Source organism: Sciurus carolinensis, chromosome 11 (genome assembly GCF_902686445.1).
Source record: "Sciurus carolinensis chromosome 11, mSciCar1.2, whole genome shotgun sequence".
Lineage (NCBI taxonomy): Eukaryota > Metazoa > Chordata > Mammalia > Rodentia > Sciuridae > Sciurus > Sciurus carolinensis.
This window is the reverse complement of record NC_062223.1, coordinates 23598209-23608793: the sequence shown is the minus strand read 5'-3', so window position 1 is coordinate 23608793 and position 10585 is coordinate 23598209. Positions and strand designations below refer to the sequence as shown.

The window sequence follows — 10585 nt, the reverse complement described above, 5'->3', positions numbered from 1 at the left end:
GTGAGACACACAGAGATGCATAGAAAACAGATTGCCTTTGTAATTGGAAGTTTTTGGTCGATTCTTCAGTACAGTTAGTTACTCTGGATACTCCCGTGAAAACGTTCCCTGGATCTCATTCTGTAGCTTCCTTTGATGCTCTGTGGCATTTTCAGTGCCATGTGTTTATTTCTGATATATTTGAAATCCTTGGTTTTGCTCACAAATTAAAAGTGTGATTATTAACAAAGGAAATGTGCTAGCATCTAGACCTAAAATACAGATTAGAGTCTAGTGTAGGGAAGAATGGGCTCATGGCTAGGAGTCTGAGGATAAGAGCTCAAGGCAGATGAGAAGATTGGGCTGTGTCATTGGTAAGGTCGAACTTTCTCTGGCTTCTCTCTTGTCAACTCTAAAACAATGTAGTCAAGTAGACCATCTTTAAAATTCATTCTAATTTTGTTATCTATTTTATTCAGAGGCAATGTGAAAAGAGTTGAAAAGAATACCCTCTGAAATCTTGATTATGATATATTTTGGTATAGTATTTATTGGATCAGACAGATTAAAGTGCTCAGATATGGAATTCACAATGCAGGCACAGAAGTGTTAAGGCTGCTGGCAGTAAACAGTATCATGTAAACAAAATGCAAAATTAATTTGGTTGCAGTGTTGACCTGATAAACCATTAAACTATATTAGGCTTTACTTTTGTGAATTTACAAAATTCAATGGCAGCTGAAATTTTTATGCCAAGATCTATTTAATATAGTCATACATATTTTTATATTATTTTCCCATATGTCTTAAGATTCCAAATTACTTTTGAGAACTTAGGATTCACTTCAATAATTGCATTCTTAAGAAAATTTAAAAATGGTTCCTGCGTTTTAAAATTTAAACATGTGGTCTACTTTGAATATTGAAAATCTAGATCCTGAAGTGATTTTGTTTCATTCTACAGGCTCTGTAAAGAAGTGAATCAAGTTTCCTATATCCTCACATCATTCTTCACTGTTTTCATTTTCAAGACTTACTTTAATATTACAGACCAAAGAAAACATGGTACTGTTAGATAGAAATAAAAGTGGGATTACATTCACCCTCCAGGGTTTCTCAGATTATCCAGAACTAAAAGTCCCACTGTTCATGGTTTTTTTTGACTATCTACAGTGTCACGGTGGTAGGGAATATTGGGATGACGGCCATAATCAAAATTAATCCCAAACTGCACACCCCCATGTACTTTTTCCTCAGTCACCTCTCTTTTGTGGATTTCTGCTGTTCCTCCACCATTGCTCCCAAGATTCTGGCAAACCTTGTTGCAGAAGACAGAAGCATCTCTTTTTCAGAGTGTATAGTACAATACTCTTTGTTTTGTACCTTTGTGGTAACCGAAACCTTTCTGCTGGCAGTGATGGCCTATGACCGCTTTGTGGCCATCTGCAACCCTCTGCTCTACACAGTGGCCATGTCCCAGAAACTCTGTGCTGTGCTGGTGGCGGGATCCTATGCATGGGGGGCGGCCTGTTCCCTGATATTAACGTGCTCTGCTCTGCACCTGTCTTTTCATGGCTCCAACACAATTGATCACTTCTTCTGTGAGTTCTCCTCCCTGCTCTCCCTCTCATGCTCAGATCCCCACATCAACTCTTTGCTGCTCTTTGTTTTTGCCACATTCAATGGAGTCAGCACCCTGCTCATCATCCTCACATCTTACGTGTTCATCCTGGTTACCATCCTCAAGATGCCATCAGCCAGGGGAGGCACAAGGCCTTCTCCACCTGTGCCTCTCACCTGACGGCCATCTCCATCTTCCATGGCACCATCCTGTTCCTCTACTGTGTGCCCAACTCCAAGAACTCCAGGCACACGGTCAAAGTGGCCTCTGTGTTTTACACAGTGGTGATCCCCATGCTGAATCCCCTCATCTACAGCCTGAGAATAAGGATGTCAAGGACACTGTCAGCAAAGTATTGGGCAGTAAAGTCTCTTCTTTTTGAGCATCATATTAGCATGACATTTGTTCCTGATATTTAAGTTTTGTTCTTGAAGTTTGGTTTTAAGGATAACATTAAAATTAATAGAATCATATTGTACAAGATAATAGAAATGGAGTTTTCTTTCAAGGAAATAAACTTGACTCTCTTTTTGTAAAAATTCACCAATCTCTCTTATCGTTAATACATTTAATCACAAATTGTGATAACACAATATAGTTTGTAATCTGATTGTGAAGATTAAAAGACAACATTCATTCCATCTCTGATACCTATGTATAACTCAATATTAGTTTCATCCCCCTTTTTATAAGGTATTTATAATATACAAGCCTATTAATAAACATAGGAATTTTACTTATACCATAGAAATAATAGTTACAATGAAGCATAGTACAGCAATGAGGTATATTATCAATGCATAATGGTGGAAATAATAAGAACCATAAAGGTTACCATGAAGAGAATGCTAAAATGCATGAAGGTTTTTTGAAGGGTGTTTTCATAAACTAGGTGTAATATGAACTTGACCTTGGAAAAGAGAATGGGTAGAGTTTTGCTGATTCATTTCAGTGAAAAAAGAATTTTATTAAAGGGAAAATAGCATAAATAAATTCTGGTTGGAAAAAAACAATAATGAATCTAAGAACCAACAAATATTTTATTGAGCTAATGTGATATAACTTGCATGTATGAGTATATGTGTGTGCATTTCCTGTGTAGTGCATACAGGTTACTGAAAATGAAATTTCAGAAAACTCTGGTCTACATGCTAACTGTAGTTTTGAAGATGCACCAGTGTGACAGTGTGACATCCATCTTATACTTCACCAGAGGTTTAAGACACACAGCTTGGATATGAGAAGATCTTACCTGCAAAGCAATGTTGGTACACACCTGGCCAACTTGTTATTCATGCTTTCTTTCTAGTTATTATCAATGCTTTGGCACTTTTTTGTTGAGAAACGGCATAATTCCTGAGTCCTTCTCAACAGAATTCTCATTCACCTTGAAACAAAATTATTTGAACTTCTCTTAAATGTTGAAAGATAACTAGTATCAACATATACTTATTCAAAATAAAATTTAAAAATCCATATTCTATTCATCATGCAGATTAAAAATACCAGATCTCTACTTTAATAAACTCACTTTTGCTTGAATAACGTGTGTGTCATTTTTCTCCTCTTTACTTAATATGCTTAGATAAAATTCTGAACAATTATTAATAGAGTGAAAAAAATCAATTCGCATTTATTTTAGGGAAAGAAAAATGTAACTTGGTGCACAATTTTATATGGGTCAAAGAAAGTATTTCCTCTGATCATATTATTTTGGCTCTTACAATGTTTGTTTTTTGATGTTTTAATAAGAAACACACCACAAATTAAAATATAAGAACACTATATATTTTGATAAAATATAACTAACTAAACTTTTCAAATATTCCTGAAAGTATTTCTTTTCATGGGCATATGGGCTTGGGTTTCTAATTCCAATTAAATAATGTATTTGTAGAAAAAACTCAATTCTAGATCAACAGGTTTCAGTATCATTTCTATATCAATATTTTAATAAATAAACATATTACAGCTAATTCAATAAGGGTTGCTTTTAACAAATAGATTTTAGAGCAGTTTGTTTTGAAGTCAGTAGAGGTAATCACTTTTTCAAATTCAGGCAAGTTTACTGCAAATATTTTCTCAGGTCTTACCATATATAAATTAAAGATATCCATCATTCTTCTACTTGCAAGTTTATTGATCAAAGTAATATCATTAAACAGTTTATAAAATGTAATATCTGCATTTAAACTTGCCAACACACTATTTTACTAATATGATATTGCATAGTATTATATTATGTGGTTGAAATTATAACACGAGAGACTTTCATTTGCTAATGAAATTCACAATATTATGTGAAGTGGAAAAGCAGGATAAGGAAAAACAGATATCACATAATCCCATTTCTATGTAGAATTTTAAAAGTTGGTCTTAGAGAAATTGAGAGTAGAATAATGGTTACCAGAGTCTGGGGAGAATAGAAAGCAGTGGAGAGGAAAAAAGTCAGAGAGGAGAAATAAATACTCATGTTTTGAAGACACAAACAATAAGTGTAATGTATTATGTATCTCAAAATAGTTAAAAGAGATGATTTCTGACTGCACATACCACAAAGAAATGATAAAAATTTAAGGTGATATATGGAAAAATTAACCCGTATTGACCATTACTCTGTATATACATGGATCAAAATTATGGCATTTGGCAGTAAATGTATGGAACTGGAGAATGTCGTGCTAAGAGAAATAAGTCAATCACAAAGAACCAATGGCCAAATGTTTTCTCTGATAGGCAGATGCTAATTCACAATAAGGAGGATGCTAGGGAGCAATAGAGGTACTTTTGATTAGGTAGAGGGGAGGGAAAGGAGGGCAGGAAGTGTGGGGGTAGGAAGTACAGTAGAATGAATCAGTCATCATCACCCTATGTATTTATGGTATTACATGACCTGTATAACTCTACATCATGTACAACCATAAGAATGAGAAGTTATAGTCCATTTATGTATGATGTGTCAAAATACATTCTACTGTCCTATATAACTAATTAGAACAAATTAAAATACATATCACATTATACCTCATGAATAGGTGCATATATTAAGTGAATTAAAAATCAAATATTATTAAAAGTTTAAAGTTTCATGTTTATATTATTCAAAATATGGAGTGGCCATAAGATAAATTCTGATAAACCTTTTCTATATCAACTACCTTTACTTTCTACTTAATGCTCACTTTTTATATTTTTAGAACTTTTATTAGTTTGTTTAACTCATGTGTAAGGGTTCATTTTTAACACAATTGTACATGCATGGAATATAATTTGCTCTAATTTGGTCCACAATACACCCCCCTTCCCCTTCCCTCTTCCTTCCTTTTTCTCCCTTTCCTCTAGTATACTAATCTTTTTTCTATTTATTTACAGTTTTTTTTTTTTCTAAATTAGTACCTCATGGATATGCAAAATGGTGAGATTCACTATGGTGACTTTCACAGGAAAGTTTGGTCAGATACAGTTCAACATTTCTCCCCTTTATCATCCCTCCTCCCTCCCTCACAAATCCTTTCCTCTACTCCAATGATCCCTCTTCTAATTTTATAGGATTCGCCTCTCTATTTTCTTTTTTTCCCCTATCTTGGTCTAGCTTCTGCATATCATTTCACCCTTGACTTTCTGAGTCTAGCTTATTTCACTTAGCATCATAGTCTCCATTCCATTCATTTACTGAAAATGCCATAAAGTGTCTTCGTTATGGCTAATACTCCATTTTGTATATGTATCCAATTTTCTTTATCTGTTCATCTGTCGAAGGGCACCTAGGTTGGTTCTATAGCTTGGCTATTGTGAATTGTGCTACTATAAACATTGATGTGATTGTGTCTCTGTAGTATGCTGATTTTAAATCCTTTGGAAATATACCAAAGAGTGGAATAGCTGGGTCAAAAGGTGGTCCCCTTACTAGTTTTTTTTGAGAAATCTTCTATTTCCCAAATGGTTTATACTAATTGATAGTTATTCCAACAACGTAGAAGTGTACTTTTATCCCCAAATCCTCACCAGCATTTATTATTATTTGTATTCTTGATAATTGTCATTCTGCCCTGAGTGAGATGAAATCTCAATGTGGTTTTGATTTCCACTTTCCTGCTTGTTAGAAATGTTGATTTTTTTTTTCATGTATTTGTTGACCATTAGTATTTTCTCTTTTGAGACGTGTGTATTTAGTACTTTTGTCTATTTATTAATTGAATTATTTGGTGTTTTTGTGTTGTTTATTTTTAGTTCTTTATATATTCTAAATATTAACCCCTTGCATATTGGGTGCTAAAGATTTTTTCCCATTCTACAGTCTCTCTCTTTCCATGCTCTTACTTGTTTTCTACAGTCTCTCTCTTTCCATGCTCTTGTTTTCTTTGCTGTGAAGAAGGAGTTTGGTTTCATTCCATTTCACTTATTGAGTATTGGTTTCCTATCATGTACTTTAGGAGTCTTGTTAAAGAAGTTGATGCTTGTTTGAATATGATGGAGTGTTGAACCTACATTTCTCTTGCAGAAATAAAAATCTACCAACTTTTACAAATGCCGCACAAATCTTTAAGTATAAGATGAATTGAAAAGCAAATAGCTTTCTGCATGGCATTTGCTGGATGTCATTCATCATGGACAACCATGTTCTTTGCAAATACTCTTTTAGCTTTGCTGTCATGGGATCTTCTCTTCAATAGTTATTCATTTTGGGACAAAAGTTGTATGGTTTACACCTAGCACACTGAATTGGTATTAAACAAATACGTCCATCAGTCTACTTTATATCTGATTTCAAAATATTCCTCCATGGACTATAATACATGTAAATTTTCTTTTCCATGAAAATACTTTTGTATATACCAGAGAAAATAAGAACTGATTTGTCTTGATGAAGAAGACTCCAGGACTCATGGATAACATTTAAAGTTGTCCTTTTGCCATAGGTTTTGGATGTTGGTTTTGTTTTTTTTTTCCTGATTAGAGTAATTCACAGAGAAAATTTAAATGGATAAGAGAAAGTCATTGAATTTGAAGAAATGGAGAAAAGGCATGTGGGAATGCTAGTTGTAAAATGAAACCCAAGATTCCTTAAATTCAGAAAGTCTTTAGATCAACCTAGGAAGAGTTTTTTTGAGAATTTAGGAATGGTTTATCTGTAACTATTTACTTCTATGAAACTTTAAAATGTTTGCTGTATCTAGGGGCACACAGACTGTGGTTTGAACACTGAGTTCATGTCAAAGTTCAGTAGTCAGGAAAGGAGCAGACATGGAGGGATGGTGAGACATCCCAGTACAAAGGACTCCAGCTTTGCACAGGGACTCTGTCCTCCCAGGGACCTTGCAACTATGCTCTTTCCATAGTCATGTGTGGTGCAAACTGAAAAGCAGCATGTGTCCCACCTCCAACAGGGATTCTCTGTGTTACTTTGGGCAAATTATACCTGTCTATGCCCAGTAACCTCATTTGTAAAGGACATAAAATTATTTATATCATTTATTTTTGTAAAGAGGAAATACGTTATAGTTGGATTTAGAAAAGTACATAGCACATAGTAAGTGCCCAAGTGAGCAATGGCTATTATTCTCACTATAGGAGGTTCACTGTCCCCACTCTGTGGAGAATAATGTGTCTTGAGACCCTATACCTTGCAGGAAGGAGCTGTTGCATATAAAACTTACTTAAGTTTTAGACAAACTTAAAAGATGCATCCATATATTTCATAATGGCAATATGAAAATTCAAAGACAAAATTATTGGATGTAGCTTTCCATGTATAAAATTCATCATAAACTCTGAATGAATGGAGTTAGCTTATAATAACCTATGCATAAAAGAGAAATATAAAGTGTACCTACCGCATTATTTATTTTCCCCAGTTCATATCCCATAGTGAGGATAGTTGTTTCCCATAGTGAAAACAGTTGTTTGAATCCCAAGAGTTTTCTTGATATTTTGTTGATGTCCCATAGAGATCAGTAATTGTTTTGAGTAGCTTAGGGAACATAGATCCCAGAGAAACATCCACAAACATAAAGTCTATGACATTTTCCATCACAGCAATTTCAGAAACAAGGAAAGGAATTGAGTACCTACTCCATAGGTGGGTTGAAATACATGCTTATTATTTTTGGGGGGATGTTTGGATATGAATAATATTTTCTGGGAACTGGAAACTTGATTTTTTTCCATGTTTGAAATCTCTTATAGTCATAAGTGAGAGAAGAATGAGGTGTAAAAGAGGGAAATAGTATTATAGATTTTTAAAAAAATTCTGAGTAGTATTCCTCTCAGAGAATTCTTTGAGAAATGTCAAGATTTAAGCACTGCTTTAAGAAAATATACTTCTCCTTTTGAGGTAAAGAACATTCTCAATGGGAAATAGAACAATTTTATCTGCAGAAGCACATATCTCATAAGAAATGCTAGCATGAGAGGAAAATCAACATGAACAATGGAGATAAATGTATTTTCAGTTCTTCTTTTACATCTCTCTCTCACAACAACTCCATCTGTGCAACCTGGTCAAGCCTGCATGGAGAGGCTCCTGATGGTCACCCCAACACTGAGGGTGGCAATGAGACACCCATGAGAATTTCCATGGAGGGACACAAACACATGAACCATCTCTGAAGTAGAAAAGGGAGGGATTGCTTTAGCTCTGTACAAAGCACTTTAGAATGTCAATTGAAAGCAGGTTTCTCAGCGACTTACAGTATCATCCGTGGAGTTTGGCTGTGTTGGAGGTGAAGGTGAGGGAGAGGGATGGTAGAGTTTTTAGCAGCATCCTTACTAGATGTAATAAGTACACGCACCTACCATGGTGACAACCAAAAATATCACTGACAAATGTCACGTAGTGGTCATATTCAACTCCTGGTAAAGGAGCAGTGCTCTGTGAACCACTAACCACCTGGTTTTTTTTTTTTTTCAGACTTAAAACAGGAAAAAAAATTCAAAATTTTGCATTACTTTGAACTCAGTGGAGGACAACTCATTTTTCCTGGTCATTTAGAGAAAGAAAACCATATAATTACATAAGGATACTATTTTACCTGTCCCTCAGCTTTATTGTTCACTGTCTCATTTTATCAGCATCAATTCTAATATCTTTAAAATTATTTGTCATGATATTTTAAAGAGAAGCATATTTTCCTTCATATACTTTTTAACATTTATCATCTTGAACTTAAAAAATAATTTTGAACATTTCCTGTGATACTTCATTTCTAAATTTTTTATCATAAATAATGCTGCAATGTTAAGTGGTTATTTTTCTCAATAATACCCTATGCACATCTTTGATTAGCTCTTGAGGTAGAATCAGAGAAGCAAATTAATTGTCAAGTAGATCATCCGACATTAAAAATGTTGTAAATATAGGAAGGCTGTTCTCAAGAGTACTAATTACCTAAACTGTGGCAAACATTAGGCACTTTATTAAACTGAAAAACTAGGTTAATTTTATAGAAGAAATGGTGATATGGAGTATAATAACTACTTTCCCAACTAAAATACATAAACAAAACCTAAACACTTGTGGGACAGTAATTATAAATAAGCCTATCTCATCAGTTTTCAGAATGGAAAACTCAGAAAATTTTACCACGTGTTTTAAAATTTATTTCCTTTGATCACAATATTTGGAATATTGATTATAGAGTCAAGTAGGTAAAATGGCTTTGAAAGTTATACAGAAATTTTGCTAATCAAATAACATGATGACATCACGCCTCATGATTCAATGCCAAACTTGCAATTTTGAAAACCTAATCAAACATACAGAAAAGTTTTATAAATATTAATAATTTCATGTGATCTCTGAAGTAAACTAAAGGCTTTATGCATCTCCATTATGGGATGCCTTCATTATTGCTAAATTGAATAGCACAGATAACAATTCTCTATGGATAAAATTAACTAACTTATTGATTCTGTTGTTTTTTATTTATTTTTAAGTTTTTAAATTTTTTATCCAGTGAAAACTAAATTTCATCACATAATGAAGAATAGCTTTTAATTTTTGTTTTTGCTTTTGTTTTTGTTTCCCCCCCAGCCACATATAAAGTGGGCACATGGATGAGGAAAACTGTTCCACTGTGACAGAGTTCATTCTCCTGGGATTGTCAGATGTCCCCGAGCTGAGAGTCCCTCTCTTCCTGGTGTTCCTTCTCATCTATGGAGTCACGGTTCTGGCCAACCTGGGCATGGTCGCACTGATCCAGCTCAGCTCTCACCTGCACACTCCCATGTACTTTTTCCTCAGCCACTTGTCCTTTGTGGACTTCTGCTACTCCTCAGTCATAGTGCCCAAAATGCTGGCCAACATCTTTACCAAGGACAAAGCCATCTCCTTCCCAGCCTGCATGGTACAATTCTATTTGTTTTGCACTTGTGTGGTCACAGAGGTCTTCCTGCTGGCAGTGATGGCCTATGACCGCTTTGTGGCCATCTGCAACCCATTGCTGTACATGGTCATCATGTCCCAGAAGCTCTGTGCAGAGCTGGTCTCTGGTTGTTACCTTTTAGCATCAGTGTCTGCTCTCATTCATTTGTTTTGGCCCTTGAGATCCCATTCTACAGATCAAATGGGATCAACCACTTCTTCTGTGACCTACCCCTCTCCTAAGTCTTGCCTGCTCTGATGTCAGTGTGAATGAGGTGCTGCTGTTCATCGTGGCTACTTTCAATGAATCTATGACCATTGTGATCATCCTCACCTCCTACCTGTTCATCCTCATCACCATCCTGAAGATACACTCTGCAGAGGGGAGGCACAAAGCTTTTTCCACCTGTGCCTCCCACCTCATAGCCATTGTCGTCTTTCATGGAACAATCCTTTCCATTTATTGCAGACCCCCTTCAGGCAATGTTGGAGATGCTGACAAAGTGGCCATGGTGTTCTACACTGTGGTGATTCCCATGCTGAACCCCCTGATCTATAGCCTGAGGAATAAGGATGTAAAAGAAGCTCTTAGAAAAGCTCTCAGTTCTAAAACACATTCCTAG

At 35.2% G+C, this 10585-nt stretch overlaps 1 protein-coding gene and 1 pseudogene across 1 annotated transcript; both read left to right on the top strand.

The window, feature by feature from the left end:
• Positions 1–1041: 1041 nt before the first annotated feature.
• Positions 1042–1982, top strand: LOC124960269 (olfactory receptor 5D18-like; annotated as a pseudogene).
• A 7669-nt stretch (positions 1983–9651) lies between these two features.
• On the top strand, positions 9652–10585 carry LOC124960001 (olfactory receptor 5L1-like). The gene is given in 3 exon segments (XM_047518521.1): positions 9652–10129; positions 10132–10191; positions 10194–10585. Coding segments are annotated over 3 exon segments (930 nt in total).